The sequence below is a fragment of the Podarcis gaigeae genome, assembly GCF_964106915.1.
Source record: "Podarcis gaigeae genome assembly, chromosome: 4".
Lineage (NCBI taxonomy): Eukaryota > Metazoa > Chordata > Lepidosauria > Squamata > Lacertidae > Podarcis > Podarcis gaigeae.
The window spans coordinates 52,972,008-52,990,537 of record NC_139677.1 but is presented as its reverse complement, the minus strand read 5'-3'; the positions used below and the strand labels follow the sequence as shown (position 1 = coordinate 52,990,537).

Genomic DNA, 18,530 nt, shown 5'->3' with positions numbered 1-18,530 from the left:
AATGTACACCAGAAATATATAGTATATACTAGTAGAGGGTTTTGGTTGATGTGGTGATAAATTTTGGTTGAAGTGCTTTATTAAGGTGTCAAAGAAGTTGAAAATGTGCCTAAGGAGGAATACCTGAATGCCTTATCAGTTAATTTGCCATTAGATTGAATTGTGCAGGAAGATTATACAATGAAGATTATACAATGAAAATTTGAGATTTTCCTAAGAACACCTCATTTAAAAACAAATCTCACTAACTAAATAAACCATGCTCTTCTGGTTCTTCTTCTACACCTCCTGTTTCTTCTGTCTGAAATGTGTGTCAAGTTGTGGTGACCTTTATTTGTTTTTTGTTTTGGCACAGATGAGCAAAAGAAAGTTCCAGAGGACTTTGATATAGACATGGATGCACCAGAGACAGAGAAAGCTGCAGTGGCGATACAGTCTCAGTTCAGGAAATTCCAGAAGAAAAAGGACGGGTCCAAATCTTAGTCTATACCTCACAGTTCCCACCATCACCACTTCCTGGTCTGTCAGGAAATGAAAAAATGAATAAATCTAGATGCATGTACAGAAATTCCCACTATTTAAAAATCCATCGGCGGGTATTGAAACAAGTATGCTTGTTGCGTGACTTCATCTGTATGTTTATCTCCAATCTCAATTCTTCTGCAACTCACCATTTCCCTTGATGTTCAAATAAAACGTTAGGATGAAGTTGCTTTAACTTGTCAGCCTTGATCTGTCTTCTTATATTAATCCAGCAAGCCCAGTGCTACAAATTAAAAACAGCCCAGATGCCTATTTTCCTCTTCACTTAAAGCTCGGAGACATAAACACAGCACCTTATGTTATCAACTTATTTTTGCTGAGGAATGAGAGCATAAACTCTCAGTTCACCTTACCTCGTTTGGTGTATCCAGATGCCAGCCATATGTGACAATGGACAATATTTTCCCTTAATGAGGTGAATGTGCAGAATGCCATAGTGAGCTGGGTGGTGAGGAAGGGAATGTAGCGGGAGGGGGCTCTGTGTAGATTTGAGGGATGTGTCACTGTCTTCGAGAAGAAGATGGATACACCAAAAGTATTTAATTTATTCTCAGAGAATCCAAGGATCAATGTGTTCCTAAGAAACAACATAATATCAGCACAGGTGCCCTCCAGAGGCCACACCAATAGCTTCAGTATGCTGGTGGAGTATAGTGCAGGACAACTGGAATCAATCTGGGTTCCGCTTCATCTTTTCCCATTCCAATCTGCACTGTGACAACACACTAACCACTAGAGATTTCCTCTCAATACCCTGTTGACATCTGCAAGCCTAGATAAGCTTTCCCCCTCATATACTTGTTACATAAGCTCTATATATCCAAGGCCATAACACTTTAAGGTTATCAGCACTGTGGACTTAAACCGGTTGGAGCAGTCATACCCTCTTCCTGGAAAACATAGTTTGGGGTGACACAGAGATGCTCAAGAACTCTCAGTACCTTCACTAAACTAAAATTTGCAAGATTCTTTGGGAAAGGTCTTTGCTGTTAACTGGTATAAGTTTGGTGGTATAATAGATACACCCAAACAGATGTAGGAGCTGTATTAGACTGTTTAAATGGTCAGTGGCTCTCCAAGGTTTCAGACAGGACTCTCCCAGCTCTACCTGGAGATGCCAGGGGTTGAGCCTAGGACCTTGTGCATATAGAACATGTGCTCTACAGCTGATCCATAGCCCTCCTGATGCTTTTGGAGTTCTTCACCTTAGAACATTCACTAGTTTGACAGCAATGTGCCTCCAGCCAAATGATCACCACCTATTCCACCTAATGACAAACCATTGTTCTCTGCTCCAAAAAGAAGTCAACTTCCAGTAAAAAGAAGTCAACTTCCAGTCTAAATAGTTACAGAAATGCAATGATGTTGTGATACTTAAAAATACAACTGCTTTAACATTTTAAAACAATGTCTGGATCTCTTTCCAAAGGCATAAATATTTATCTAAATCAGATCAATATCCTGATTATTACTTCATAATTACAAATAGATGCAAGGGAAAAATTTTATTTATTTATTTGATAGACACACCAGTCAAGGTGGCTTGCAACAACTGGATTGCAATGTCACAATGTCACAATATTTAGACAAGATACTGCTACATTCAATATAATACAATAAAATTATTCCAATATTCTACATGTACAACAGATCAATATAGAGAAATGGGAACTTCTAGTATGAAAATAGAGCTATGGAGATGGTTTATTTCTAGAATTATTGACTTTGACAGTTATATTGCCATAACAGCCGTCAGAAGCCATTCAATGTGAAAAGTGGGGCATATCAAGTTAATAGAAAGCTGTCCTATAATGCTTGCCATTTACTGAATTTCTCCTGCATTTAAATGCAGACTCACAGATTACTTGGCAGATATCAAAGGTGAGCCAATAAAAAAAATATATATCAGCACAACCTTATATGCTTGATATTTAGGAGTAACCTTTTCTTTTGGGGTGGGATCACATGATGAAAGGCAGCAGAAAAGGGATGGTGTCATGCATTCCCAGCGTCTGTCAGTCACAAGATGCTGGTGTGGCTGCATTGACACAAGCCACTGTGTTGCCTTATGTCAGGAGTCAGCAAACTTTTTCAGCAGGGGGCCGGTCCACTGTCCCTCAAGACCTTGCGGGGGCGCAGACTATATTTTGAAAAAAATAATGAACAAATTCCTATGCCCTACAAATAACCCAGAGATGCATTTTAAATAAAAGGAATAAAAGGACTACTCATGTAAAAACACGCTGATTCCCGGACCATCCTCAGGCCAGATTTAGAAGGTGATTGGGCCAGATCTGGCCCCCAGGCCTTAGCTTGCCTACCCATGCCTTATGTCCTATGCATTTCTGACTGGAAATTGTAACAGCACCTCTGACGTGACAATAAAATGACTACTCTGTGTTTCTTTCTGCGAAGTGTAACCTAGAGCGGCTTCCCTCCATATAAAAATAGGATGAATGCTTTGGTGCACGGTTTAGGTCACTAAAATTAAAGGAAGGGCCGTCTAAATATGTTTACCTGGTGATTTCAATGGTCCTACAAATTGCACTGAGGCCAGCATTAAAGCTAAGTATTAAGTAAACAAAGACACTGGTAATCTCACTTTCTCTCTTTAAAGATAGCTATCCAGTCCATTTTCATATACTTGAACATGCGGTGGTACACATATTTCAAACAAATATAGGTGAATTATTTTTATAGTCAACACATTACTTTTCTGAAGCAAATGATAATGATTCAGCTGGGAGTGCCTGTCTGAACCTCCTTCCACCACAAAGGTGAGTAGGGGAGAACGTGGGGACTTGTGACAGTGGGGATTAATATCAAATGACTTTTGAATGTGGGGAGGCAGTAATGGCTACAGCTGGTGTTGTGACTGGCAGTGGGTTCCATCTTTTCTTTCTTTTACAACACAAAGGTGTGTGCCATTTGAAGCAGGAGAAGTAGGCCAGCAACTTTGAAAACGGAGAAACTCAGCCTAGTTGGTTGTTCTGATCCAGCCCTCTTTTTCACATGTTTTGACTGAAAACCAGGGGGGCCATCTTGAATAAAACATTTGGGGGGCAAGGAAAACCCACCCCACATAACTGATCACATGACATAGCACACACCCCATTTGCATGGCAATGCTCCTCAACTTGGGGGTGGCCCCCTCAAGTATTTTATGGGGGGGAGGGGCAAAGGGACCATAGTCCCTTGACGTTGGCTCCTATGCTGAGAATGTACACATTTTACATCACCATGTTTCTCTGAAAACTTCATGGAAGGGGGGCTTCCCATCTCCATAATCTTTGCTGGGAACTGTCACAGTACACAGCCATTCTCAGCTGTATTATGCACTATCTACACTCAAAGTACAGAATGAAAAGAGCCACAGCATTTAGTCTCTCAGAATGGTATCTGGGCCAAACTATACCCCTCACAGCATGTGTTCAGCTGGTGGGTTGTGACACACTAGTGGGTCTTGGCCTGATCCTAGGTGAGTCAAAGCAGGTGCACTGCCACTATGCAAATGTATGGTGGAAGATTAAGAAATGGGTCCCAAAATGCATGTTTAGATTGAAAATGGTTCCTCGGTCTGAAAAGGTTGCAGATACCTGGCATAGAGGATGAGGCGGGCAGATATGTAAGCAACGTAAGGGCCATGGTATGCTAATAAAGCTGGCCCTACCATTAGGCTAGGTGAGGCAATGGCCTTAGGTGGCAGATGCTGGGGAGTGGTGGCAGCTCCCCAGCTGTTCCTCCTGAGCCATTTCTAGTCGTTTTTCTCTGCTGGAGGATAGAGCTGTGTATCCCATGTGCCACTGACCGTTGTCCCCTAACTAGTCTTCTCCCTTCAGGAGGAGAAATTGAGGATGCCATAACATCACATCATCCAGCTGCCAATCCAGTCAGCTTTTATACATGAAATATTCAGGACACCATCTTGTTATTCTGAGGCGGGCTGAACGATCCAGCAAACTCAATACAAGCTGTGGATAATGTGTTGCTGTTTTAAATGTGGGAAAGAGAATATACCGTAAGTGTTCTGTACAGTTTCCCTTCTACACAAGTAGTGAAGACACAGGAGCCAAGTGTTGTATTGAATCTGGCCAATTCTTAGCAGGAGAGTCAACAGCAGAGTGTATGCAGGCATGAGGAAAATTGTACATAAGGGGCAGGGGCTGTGATTAAATAAAGATCCACAAGAGTCTGTCTGATAGCATTCAGAACACCCAGTTAACAACAACACCCACTTCCTTTGGCCTGAGAATGGAGGAGAATAGAGTCCACAGGTTGCAGAAGCTCTCTAAAACCTCCACACAAATAAAAGGCTGGTTTGGAAAGCACCAAGTCTCTTTGATGCTGTAATCCATCCTGTGGTCACCACCACATTTCAAGACTGTGGAGTTGATTACAGCATCAAAGAGATTCTGTGCTTTCCAAACCAGCCTTAAGTTTTACCAAATCAAATCCACTACCTTAAAACACAGGTGAAAGGTGAGATGACCCACAAATTGTATGGAATCATCACCTTCCCTTCCAACAAGTTCATCTGAGGGGCCCTGAAACTTTTCTTTCCCCAAACAACAGTCTTACAGCACCCACTTCTATTTTTAAGTGCACCAGAGTCCACTTCATCAGACACAATTTTCTATTAGAGATCCATTGACACTGAAAGGATTTCGAGATCAACTCAATACTAACAGATAGCAGCTCCACTGGAGTGTATAGAAATTCCCTTACAGCCAGTTAAGTTTTATTTTTGACAAGAGCAGGATACATTTGTGAACTTAAGCACTGTTTGAAGAGCATGAGTGTCTGGAGCTCAGTCTCAACAATGAAAATGATCCCCTGGCATAGTTTAGTTTACCCCAAAACTGCATTTCCAACATCGCTCTGGCCATCTGTTAAATGTGAATGAAAATCCTTCCTACTTTGCTTCAGTGTAACAGATAATCAGCTAAAGCTTGACTTGGGAGGAAACCAACAACTCTGGAAGTGTTAGGGTTTTCCTTTTTCTGCTGACTTCTGAAGAATTTGTAAGAATTATCCCTTTGCATTTGTAAAATACATGATACAGCCATTTCAAAATCCCAAGCTTAGGCAAAAACCTTCTGGCATCTGTACTCCCCAGATGCCTTGTTTATTTAGCCAATTTCTTTATAAAAAGTCAATAAATATTGGCAACTGTACCTTGAATCCCTACACAAGCAGATGTGCTCCATGTCTTTGAGATGAGGCTTTGGAGATCTGTAAATAACATTTGACTGCTTCATTTCCTCACACCTCCAAATGCAGTCACACATTTTTATGCAAAATTATTCAGCCGAGTGTGGGCGTATCCCTGAAGAACTGACTAGTTAATCATTATTGCATCCTTTGACAGTCCTAGACTGCAGGCAGAAAGTAGCATATCACGGGGCAAAGATGGGTTGCAGTAGATTCCCAAAATATTTGTGCAAAAATGTGTGCCTTTCTCTCACACTTATTACAGTGCAAGTCTATATACATCTATTCAGAGGAGGAAGCCCCTGTTGAGTTCGGTGGGTCTTAGTCCCATTTAAGTGCATATAGGTTTGCAACCTGAGGACTAAGCTACACATTACAGTCAGTGGAGGCTGGTGCATTAGGGCCAAAGATGCAAACGCGTATGAAAATCTCACCAGAGGGAAGAACTGTGACATCTTGTTTTTCTTTCATTGATTACAGGCGCTCCCTCTCCCTGATTGTTATCAGGATCCCAGCATGAAGGGAGGGACAGTTTACCCCTCCCCTTCCTAGCTGTGCCACACCAAATATCTTCATGTGTGGCTAAGACTTAAGGGAAAATGTCCCCATTGACCTTCCTTGTGTGGCAGACTCCCTCATTAAAGATGGGAGTGAGGCAACATGACTGGATTGGGGTCATTTAGACTTAGACACAATTAATTCAGAAACTCTTTGCATGTGGTAGCATTTACTATAACAAGAACTTTTATTCTGCAACGCAGGAATCTTTCACCCAATGAGGGGCTCGAACCCATGAACCTGCTCTACTGACTAAGCTATCCTCTTTCTTGAATTGGGAATAACTTAAAGATGAGGCACAATGGGGGAGAAACTGGAATTTTATTAACAAGTGCTTCATGAGCGATAAAGCTTAGTGGTTTATTGAGTAAAGGCACAGTATTTAGTTTCAATCAAAACATATTTTACAGATGTAATTAAGAACTTCTAACCTTCATCTGTAAGACTGTTTCTATAAATCCAATTCCTCCTAGAATAGCTATTTGTTCGCCTCTGAAATGCCTCTAGCCCCTTCCTAGGATATTTTCTTTTCCTTAAGGAGCTTAAACTGGCTTGGCATGCCTAACAAACCTCTACCCACCCAAGCTACTTCCCTAGCCAGGCCTATCTGGCAATCAAACTGTCATTTTGATTCTTACTCTTCGCTCCCTGCTGATAGATTGTTTCTTCACCCTTCCATGATTGGTTACAGGTTCTGTCCATCACACCCAGCACCTGCAATTAATGAACGAAAGCTGAAAGTGTAGCCGCATGTGCCAGTTCAGTTCTAAGGATATTGAGTATAATGTACCTGTAGTGTGTTTCTGCCAGCACTGAGCATCGTGTGCCCTCACAGGTCTTACCTTGCCAGGTGACCTGCTGTTGCCCAGTAAAGGGGCAATAATGCTCCCCTGTCCGTATTGATTGATACCTCAAGTTTGGATTGAGCCAAGAGGATGGAAATAATTTCTATTGCTTCCAATGAAATTTCATGGGAATCTCATGGGAACATTGCTGGGTTTTGCACATTTACCCTAAGAATTTACCAAAAGAATTTTGAATTCAAATTGCCAGATAAAGTTGGCTACTTGTGAATTGAAATGTTCAGTTATTTTAATTAATTTTAAATGCAACCATTGGTGTAATTCATATTGGGCTTGAGTTTGTTGCTAGATCTAGGGATGGGTGAATCTGTCAGTTTAGGTTCTGCATTTTTCCAATCTTAAGTTAAATTCTCTACATTTCCAGTTTGCCTCTTTTTAAAAATGAAAGCACTTTGGTATGCATTTCTCTTAATATACACGTTTGCATTCAATTTCCCCTAATATGCAGATTTTTGCAACACAATTTCCCCTAATATAATGCATTGTTGCAAGTTGCTTTCACTAATACATGCAATTTTATGCACACATAACTCTAGTATAGACATTTTTTTTAAAAAAAACATTGCTTGGCTGCAGAACTGCCTTGCAAAAATCAGAGAAGGGCAAATTTTGAAAGACTGCTGTATTTTGGTTCTCATATTGATTTAGAAAGAGCAAATTAGGTAGATTCATATTTAAATGAGAAATGAATCACATTCCTCCAGCACCACAAGATACATTTGATACATAAACTTGCTGAATGTTGGGAGTACAATCCAGAACAATGCAGAACAAATGCTCATCTGAGGTGGACTTTACTCTTGGTTTTCAAATATAACAAGAGTTGATGGTTTCCCTACGACACTTTGCTTGAACCCCCTGGGTCTGTTACAACATTTGAACCATTAACTTTGCTATTAACTGCCACAAGCATAGCAAGTGAACATGGCTGGCAATAAACGATCTCTCTCGGGACCTCTCTAGAGATTAACATGATCATCTCCACCTCAAATGTAATGAGCGAACAAGTACTAAATCTATTTTATTTTCACTCAAACTATTCCCTCTCCATCCTCTCCCCAATTCATAACTCCTGCTAATATCTTCACTGACATATTTACACTGCTGAATCCAGGCAGCCAAGATATTTTGGAACAAATTCAAAGCAGTCAGCAAACTGATGTATTGCCTCCTGAAGCAGATTATACAGTAGCTATTTGGAAATCCATTTCAGCAAACAGATCTGATAAAAAGCCTGCTGTGCAAGAAGCCCTATATATTCTGTGCATTTCCAATCCGTGCAATTACTCAGTCTTTTCATAGTACCCATATATACCCAATGGCCTTGGTTCCAGCTGGGTCATTGAGTTCCCCAAAGCATGACCATCAAAGGTCCATACATAGAGCAAAGATTTTGTAGTTGCCAAGGCACAACCTGTTCACACAGTATCACCAGATGCATCCATGGTGGGGCTCTATGCCCATGGGTTTCCACTTGAGCTGGAATTCCTGTGGTGAAGGACTCCAGCCAAGGAACATGGTTATCCCTCTCCAGATATCCACATTCCAACACATGGAAACTGTGGGAAAGACTGCTGCATGACACTGGAGTGTAGGGTCAGCCCCATGGGGATCCCTTCATGTGATTCAGACATTAAAAGCTAAAGGCCCATGAAATGTCATGCACAAGAAGGTGTTGAGTTCTAATACTTCTCTCTCATGCTGTGTTCCCCAAAACTCATCCTATTATAATTGTGTCACAAACCTCTCACCCCAAGCTTCCCTACTATGGTATAATTGTGTGATGACGACGACTGATTAATTGATGACTGATTAATTGCTTGTTATCTAAGAAAAAAAAGAAGAATTCAGATAAAACATTAACATTTTAATAATTCAAATAATGACTTCCCCCAGCAACAGCACAATAACAATAAAGCACAATTAACTCAGTTCTGCAAAGACCTGGGAATGTTTTTACCAGGTGCTGAAAGTGCCAGGCAAACCTCACTGGGAAGAGCATTTCACAGATGGGAATCCACAGCTGAAATGGCCCTCTCCCTTGTCACCACCCTCCAGGCCTCCCTCAAAGGAGGGATCTGGAGAAAGGCTTCATGTGAAGATTTAAGGGGCTGGATAGGTCCATACTGGGAGAGGCATTCCTGTAGACCAGTGGTTCTCAAAGCATATGGTGCATCACACTGGTGTGGCAGGAGAGGATGGCAAGTGTGGTGGGAAAATTCAAGAAGAAGCAAAGAAGCATTTAAATATTTCAGTATAGTATAGTATAGTATAAAAATATTTTTTTATTTGTAGAATACGGATAGATATCATTGCAAAATGAGACCAAGAGCACCAACTGATACTGCAAGCTCACACCTCTCATTGAGTTTATATAAATACTTAAGATACATATGTAAGAGGCTCATTGATAATTATATTTTGGGAATGATTCATGTTTTACATTTTCTGGATATCCCATGAGGATATTATAAAGCTGTTGTGTTCTGTGTTATAAATCAAGCACTGCTAAGAGTTGCCTCTTTTTGTTTTCCAATGTATTTCTTATCAATAAAAAAATAATGGTGTGGCGTGTGCAAATTTTTATTCTGAAAGTGTGGCCCAGAGGAGAAAGTTTGAGAACCACTGCTGTAGATATTGAGCCGTAAAGCGCTTTAAAGGTCAAAACCAGCACTTCAAATTGAGCTTGGAAGCATACAGCTTGGAATTATAATTTTAGTAATTGCCGGTATTTCTAAATTTGCATTTATACATACAAAATACTCCAGAGCTTAGGGCGGGGATACAAGCAGGGAGATAGCCTGAACACGAGTAGAGGAAAACTCTGGTCAAATGCAATCGAACACTGGTGAGGGCTCATCATTGAGCCTACCTAGCGGCAGTGAAGGCAACAAAGAAAGCATACTTTGCTGCCTCCATTGCATTCTCATTGTGCCAGCTAGAAGAGCTTTTCTGGGTAGCACAAGGCCTTTTTTCTGGCTCAAAGGATGTGACAGATTCGGTAGTAGTTCACTGTGACTGGTTTGTAAAGCACTTTGAGGATAAAATCACTTGCACCCACTAGGATCTTGACTCCAATGTTACAGCAGATGAATCTCAAGGGGCGTCCAGAGCACTGTTTAGTCTTGTTGCGTTTGATGAGTTTCAGTTAGTAAAACTCAAGGATATGGACAAGGAGCTTGGATTGGTCAGGGCGACTGCTTGCACTCTGGCCTCCCTTGTCTTAAAAAATTAGCAGGGAGGGGACATCTGGCTGGGTCAGGGAGGTGATTAATATCTCCGTGCAAGAGGGGTTGTCTTTGCCTCCTTGAAGGAGGTAGTGATAAGACCAATCCTTGAGAAGCGCTCCATGGATCCAGAAAATCTAAGTAAGGTAATTACCGGCCAGTTGCCAGGACTGCACAATGTCATCTGTAAGTAATAAAGGGGTGGGAAACCTGAAACTGTTCATTTGCTGGACTACAACTCCATGAACCTCATCCATTGGCCAATGACACCTGGTTCCCCACACCTGAAGTAAAAGACAGCTATAAGGGAGCATGAAAGAAACAATGTATAAAAGCAAATACAGAATCTGGGGTAAAGAGCCACAAGATGTGCCAGGCAGAGTGCCGTATGTTCTTTTCCTTGTCAGGGAGCAGCTGCAGCAATGCAGGTGGCACCCAAGCAGCCAGAGGGCTCTTCCCAGTTCAGTAGTAGGTCAGTCAGTATGGATCACAGCCAAGAATGCAACCTGAGCTTCTAATATGGAGTTTGATGCTACTGCAGATCCAGGATTTGAGCTCAAACTCAACCAAGAATTCTTAACGATGACGTGGCTTTTCCACTAAGTGAAACTTACTCACTAATGGATACAACAAGGAGGTGTTAGGGAGATCCCAATTATTCTAGAAACATTTGCATATTTTAACACCACTATAATTAAAAAAACAAAACAAAACCTTAGCAGTGCTCCATAGATAGCCATAATTCTGCTAAACTAGCTGAGGAGCTTATAAACAAAACCTACTGTGTGGAGGGAGAGAAAGAAGAAAATCGTTACTAGTGGCTGCTTTGTTTGAAAGGCCTGTACTCAAACCAAAGTGAAAGCAATCAAAATGCACCTTTCACACATTCAAAATGCTATGGATTTTCTATAGTTAAGTCATTAAACAGTAGGACTAAATATATACCAACTCATTACATAAGACGAGACAGCACTATAATCACATAGAAAGAGGGGTTGAAAAGAAATTCAAATCGGATACGCCTCCGGCCCCAAAATAAGACAAAATGAGGAAATAGTGGTTGAAGCTGTGATTCTAAGCACACTTTTATTTTGGGGGGGAGGGAGGTAAGCGCCACTGAAATCAATGGATTTCAAGCATCAATGAAATTCCAAATTCACATGTCTACTGGCATTGAGGTGTCTGAAAAAGTGGCCATAGCCAGTGGTTTCAAAAGAATGGCTTGTCACAGGCATTAGGAAACTGTCTCTGTGTGGTTATTAGCAAGGAAGAAACAGAAGATTCTACACTGGCAGGCATGAGACAGTGACATCCGCTGGTAGAGGGATTGATGAAGGTAAATCAGCCTTCATCTGGCTCCCCAGATCAGATCTGGTGGGCTCCATCATGATCCATGGAAGTCTGCTGTTCCCAAAACAAGGCAGAAGATCAGACGCAATGGCATCAAAGTGTTTCTTCCTATTTGTGGAGAAGCAAGGGCAATTTGATGGGATTTGGGGACTACAGATTATATTGATATTTTGTACTTTTTACTACCTGGTGTGACCTGTTTGTTTTTCTATGGCTTTTAATAGCGTCATTATTATTGCTATGGCTGAAGTGTGTGGAACAAAGTCTTCAAACACACACACACAGGTTGTTTTCAGTTTAAATTAGCCTATGGAATGGGCTGGTGTGGATCTTTTTTTAAACAGTCTTTGTTTATTCTTCTCCGAGAGGTCTCAAATGGTACTTTCAGATAACAGCTCAACCATCCCCTATGGCCCTTTTCTAGGCAGCCCCTATAGGTTCAGCTGCTATTTTAGTCTGGGAGCAGAGGCTGTGGGCTGCTCTGAGTAACAGCACAGCTAATGTGAATGCCAGATGCACGGCGTTCCATTCAGCCTGCCTCTGTGCTAACTGGTGTTGTGCCTTTGCTGATCCTTACTTTCTTTTAGTTTCCAGTGGAGATCATGGGGCATCATCATCAACTGTGAATAACTGGCCTAAGACATTTTGCCACTTTAAGCCAGCCCTTGCAGATTCCCTGCAATGTGACCACAAGTGACGTGATGAGGGAGCCACTCTGAAAGTGTGGAGAGCTGTACACAACTCAAGAGTCATGCCGCAGGCGATGGCTCCCTAGATCAGATCTCCCTGAAAACTGTCACTGTGCAGCCCTCCAACCTTCTTCCCAAAGCTGGGGAAACACTAACTAAGCTTTGAGAAGGAGGAAGGAGGATTCTAAAACCTTGTGAGAGCCTCAAACGTCCTTCCAAAAGCCCAAGATAGTGCCCCCTCGGATCAGTACCCAGTCCAGTGAGTGTATACTACTTGCACAGCCCTAAATCCATCCATGTGAAAAGATGTCTCTGCCGTTCAATTACTGGATCATAGGCTCCTTGGAGGCTCAGGAGAGCTCTGAGCAGCTTTCTGCAAAGCAGTCTTCACAGCTTAAAATCCCACTGCCTAGTAAAAGCCAATAGCTGTAGAAAAGGTCACAAAGCAAGATGCAGAGCTCACCGGGTGGAGCTTCCATCTTGATGACATAGCCAGGTCTATAAAACTCTGCCAGTTGCCCCAAGACATTGTTGAGGCAACTTTTATTTTTTGCCTCAGCTGGAAGACGACTAACCATTGTCCTGAACCAGTGCCTTGGTCTTTATTCAAGGTCCTGATTTGGCCTGGCCTTACTTGCCATCTTCTCCAGAATCTCGCACCTACTGACTTCTACCTTACTTGGGGCCATCACTGTCCCGTGATGGGATCAGAACAATGGTATTCAAAGCACACAGTCCCATGCTTTGGGTGCAATGAAACATTAGAGTAATTCCTCAGCATTAGTCTATTTCTCCCTGGGTGATTGGAAGAGAAATGAGTGGAGAGGAGATGTAGCCCCAGCACATTAGACATCTAATAAAATGGAAAAGTGCTAGTTAGTACTTTTTGTAGCACGCAAAAGATTGATGTTCTGTCTGGCTATTTCTGCTCATTTCCAGTATCTCTGTGCTGATGAGAGTACGACAAAGGCATACATTATGCATCCCATTCATTGCCCTCCCATGAAGGAGACGAGGTAAGTGGCCTTTTCTGTACTCAAGGAAACACAAGTCTCCATTACTGTATATTTTCCTTAGCATCCACAATCTTTCTAAAAGGGCTCAGTTCATGCATATATAAATGAGCCAAGGCCCATCATCTGAATTAAAAGCCAATGCCCCTGCCTTTGACCACTGCACTGAGACAGTAATTCTAAGCAAATAAAGATGGCTTAAACAAGTGAAAAGAGTGTATCACTACTTGCACTGCCAGCGGCGGGGGTGTTGGCGGCGGGGGGGGGGGGACGGAAGAAGGAGGGAAGTGAGGAAAAGAACAAAAAGATTTGGTAAGTCTCCAGTTACTGGGCAATGTGGTATTTCTCCTGGGGACATTCCATTACTAAGATAGACAGCTGGAACATTTCCACGATGAAACAAGCAATACATGTTGAAAAATCACTGACACACTGTTCCCATAATGTCAATATGCAATCAGGGAGAGTTCCTCCTCCACCGCAGATGCAGTGGATGTTCTGCAGGGGCAGGTGGACAGGAGAGGACTCCACAATGTTGCCATTTACAATGCAGTGGTGGGGCATGTCTGGCATATCCTTGGCTCTCCATGCTTCTGCATGCCGTGCAGCATCTAAGCTGATGTAACCTTGCCAGGTAGGAGGAAGAAACAAGAGATCAGTGCCAAGTCATTTGGGCACCTGAGATGGAAAAATCTAAGCTATGTTCGTTCACCCCCCCCAACAGTTACATATTAAATACCCATTTCCTATATTTTAGGGCTATCCAAAATACATAGTTGACTGCCTTAAAAAGTAGGTGAGCTCCACCAGGCTCAAACTGGATTGGGACTGGCAATTACGAGTAAAAGAACAACCAGGAAAAACCAGTTCTAAATTTGCTTGTAATTGTTAATCCTGGTGGCTGTCCCGGTGGCAGCAGAGGGGCAGCTATCTTTCTCCTGGTTCTTCCTCGCCCTCTTTTTCTGTGTCAATCACATGGCGCTTCCAGATGACCGGTTCATAGAGCACTCGTCGTCCCAATTTGCATGCACAATGCTTATGTGGATTTTAGATAATGTCTGGTCTGTATTGAGTATTCCATCTGATTTGTTTGCTGAGCATTGAGCATTTCTCTTGATAAGCTTGCAGGGTGTTCATACACTTTCCCACCCATTCATTCACCCCACACTTTTCAATCCATTTCCCCATCACTTTCTAAACCGCAAAATAGTCCAATTCTCTTTTAAAGCCCTTTAATCTGCTTTAATTGCAAATCCCTATAGTTCCTTGAACCCCTCCAACAAAACAGGGTTGGCCTGGAAGCACTCTCAGTCTTTCCCTCTTATCCCCTGGTAAATGCTGGACAAACTACTGCTCCTCTGTGTTGCATGTAGCAGGAATGAATTGCGGAAGGAGAAAGGAGGAAGGGAGGGAGAAAGAGAGAGAAGGGGGTGAAGAGGGAAGGAGAGAAGAGACCACATATGAGCTCACCACATCGCTGCTGCTGTCATCACTGCAGCAGCTCACAGGGAAAGGTGGAGACATTGTAATTTTAGACTTAATCCAATTACTGAAAGAAGGTGCTTGCTGGTGGCTGCTTGCATTATTGTCTAGAGTTAATTAATGCTAAAGCAGGGCATCTACTTGCATTAGATATGGTAGAAGTTGTGGGCACTAATTAGATGACATAATCCATTATGCATCTTTGAAATTCTCCTGGCCAGGATCTGCTATGGGGAAGGCATTTGGCAGGAACCACGATGGTTTCTCCTGATACTTTGCACGAGCCACTCACTGCTGGAAGTATACCGGTACTTAGCCTGAGCTTCTATAGCTCCCTCAGGTTTCTTGCAATGGTGCGCAATCACTGCTCAGAACAAAGCCAACATGAACTCATAGTCTTGGGGCAGGTGTAGAGTTGCAGTTGAACTTCTTGGTGGCAGTCAGGGATGATGGGGGCTGTAGTTCAACAACATCTGGAGGGCCCCATCCAAATTAGAACTCACTCTGCCGCAATTTCCTCAGCACTTTTTAGAGTGTATATGATGATATAGTTTGCAGGTGGTAGCAGTGGCGTAGCGTGGGTTGTCAGCACCCGGGGCAAGGCAAGTAATTTGTGCCCCCTAACCCATGGATTTGCGCCCCCTAACCCGTGGATTTGTGCCCCCTAACCCTAACCCCCAGATGTTGCGCCCGGTGCGGCCGGCCCCCTGCACCCCCCACGCTACGCCACTGGGTGGTAGAATTATAGAATCATAGAATTGTCATGGGTCATTTAGCCCAACTCCCTGCAATGTAGGAATCTCAACTAAAGCATCCATATGGAAAGTAACATATAATTAAAAAGTTAATTTTGTGATAATGCTTAAGGTTGGAAGATGTAGAAGTTTCAGAAATTCACATTTCAGACCTGATTTCTGTACTAAAGACATTTCTAGTATCCAAATTCTATTTCTGAATATATGTAGACTGTTGTGGAAAGTAAGTATGTAAACTTGAACTGAGATCAAGGATTCTCATCTCCTTATCCTGTTTGTGTGAGATAACTAGCCTCATATAACCAACATGTTAATTCTAATTAACACACGAAAGGGTTACTGCCAATGAGCAAGTTGTCCTGCCAGGCCTAGCCTAGAACACTTCCCCTCACCTTGGGAGGAACTAGGTAGTTAAGCCTACTGTTCAGCCCCAGTCCACCTGAGAAGCTCAGCATTTGAAGAGATTTGAGCTGGTTGCCCCAGCTCAACCGCATGGCTTTCACCAACCAGCCCTGCGTGCTTATACCAATTATTTAGGAACTTTTACCATGTTGTAACTAAGGTAAGTTTTATTGCCTGTGCAGATGTATGGAAAAGCACATTAACCAGACCTTTGAATATTTTGTAAGTAAACCAGATTTTAACTCTCTCCCTTTCTCTATAAATGTATATATGGCAGCAACACTTCACTATTATAGTTTCAAATTCTGCTTGTAGTCTATGGAACTGTTGCTTAAATTTTATTATCAAGGTGTGTATGGCATAGATCCTTATCCATCTTCTCTTCCACATACAGGCACATTCCAAGTCAACTGAGTTCTACATATTTAGACATCCATATTCCTCACCTGATGACTGAAGTTTCAGATAATTGTCTGCATGTGTGAACTTGCCAATTTGGATCACACAGCATAGATAGGCAGATGAAGACCTTGTTTCAACAGGTTTTTAGAACTGGATGCTTTTAATGAAAGGGTTGGTGCTGTGCTGTTTTTATGGTAATTATTTGTATGTTTTAAACAGGTTTTATTATAGTGTTAATTCTATCCGTGTTTAATTGCTCTTTTATGTTTTTAATAATTCTTGTTTTTAATCTGAAAGCCACATTGAATCTTATTAGGGAAAAAGTGGGGGCATAAGTAAATATATAATAATATTGATAGATAGATCTTGGGGTCTCACAACATCACCTCATACACTATGCATGCCACTGAAGTCAGTTTACATGTCCGTGCTTTGAGACATCAAGCAACATGTATGTGTGAATCTTCAGTTTGAGAGATCCTTGGCTGTGGGAAGTGACGAACAAATAAATTAAGTAATCTTAGTGAGTTGGTTCTGGTTTCTCCCAGCAGAGAGCTTCAGCTATGGTTTCATCACTTGCAAATTCTCATTACAGCAAAGTTATTACTTGTAGAATGGGGAGAAAACAAGCTGAACTGTTAAGGGACTTAGTTTAATGGCAGCGTGAAGGCTCCTTGGAAATATTTCCAGGAAGTCCCTTAGCTGAGTAATTTGGACTTGCACAATTTTCCCTAACAACCCAAGCTTGGCTCATTTCCTTTTGGTTGTTATTTCCTGGCTCTCCTGACTAACACATCTTCAAAACCAAAGACTCTGTGGATCCTCTAAGGTGTAATTAATGCTGTCTGTTCTGGGTTCCAATGTATTTATTTTTAGATAGGTTGGGTCTTTTGAATATTAGCTTCAAAAGTTTGCCTTTGCTTGCTTACCTCACATACTTTCCTTGGGAATCATTATCATATCTTGCTGCCTCTGGGGGATATCCTTTAGACATGAGATGAGCCAAAATAAATGATATGTTCAATGTTTTGTTGTGTTCTAAAGGAAAGCAGTTGTCTATAATGATCAATATATTGCCGTTGCATTTTTAAGGTCCAAAAATGATAAAGATTTAAATGTTGAATAGCAATAATGATTTAAATGTTGCAGTGAAATAAATAATGAACAATTAGCTAAAGCCTATAAGAACACCATAGGTTGTATTCAATGTAGTGCTAATTGAAGGTCCTATCAGCACATGGATTACTGCTAGCACAACGGGACCCCCCACCCACTTTCCATGCACACTACCTAAATGTGTTCTGTGGGGGCCCATGTGCCCACAGATGTCTTTTCCTTTGAAATGGTCTATGCCCTTTTATTTTGGTAAATTACCCACCTGGAAAACAACCTTAGTAAGGTTGAATTTTTCCCCACCACATATATGACCCCTACACTACTCTTAGATACAGTTTTTGTAATTCACACACATGGAATTATAATTATAATATAAAGAGCTTAACTGTACAGTGATGCAATGTCTGGAGAACAATGTCCTATTCATTGTTCATCTTCAGATGATTTTTTAAAATAAATAAGGGTCTTTTAAAACCTTTTGGTTTTTATGGAAGCCGCCCAGAGTGGCTGGGGAGGCCCAGCCAGATGGGCGGGGTATAAATAATAAATTATATTATTATTATTATTATTATTATTATTATTACAACACATTACTCTGTTTATGAACGAGATCCAAATTTGCGGTACTCCGTTAGCTAGCTTCCAACATAGAGCAGCCCACTAGCCACACAGTGTTCTGTCACTCTGCTCTCTACATATCCAGAAAATTGTGTCTGAATGGATCTTCAGCAATGCCTATTAATCTTGATAGCTAAGGCCCCATGAAATGCTAATTTTACTACTACTTTAAATGACTTCAGCAAGCTTTTGCTCACACCATTTGGCAAACATAAAGTGCCAGACAAACTGAAATGTCTTCTGTTGTCTGCTTCTTATTTTTTTAAGTTTGTTCTTTATTCCAAGGCATCTAAATTAGGAG

General features: G+C 41.7%; 1 protein-coding gene across 2 annotated transcripts in view; it reads left to right on the top strand.

Annotated features, from left to right (window-relative positions):
- Positions 1–718, top strand: part of PCP4 (Purkinje cell protein 4) — a 71,903-nt gene extending 71,185 nt beyond the window's left edge. For both annotated transcript variants that reach the window (XM_083734830.1, XM_083734831.1), the window contains one exon: positions 356–718. In XM_083734830.1, the coding sequence (XP_083590956.1) occupies positions 356–483 (128 nt within the window). In that variant the 3' untranslated portion in view covers positions 484–718. The remainder of the gene's footprint in view (positions 1–355) is intronic.
- The last annotated feature ends 17,812 nt before the right edge of the window (positions 719–18,530 follow it).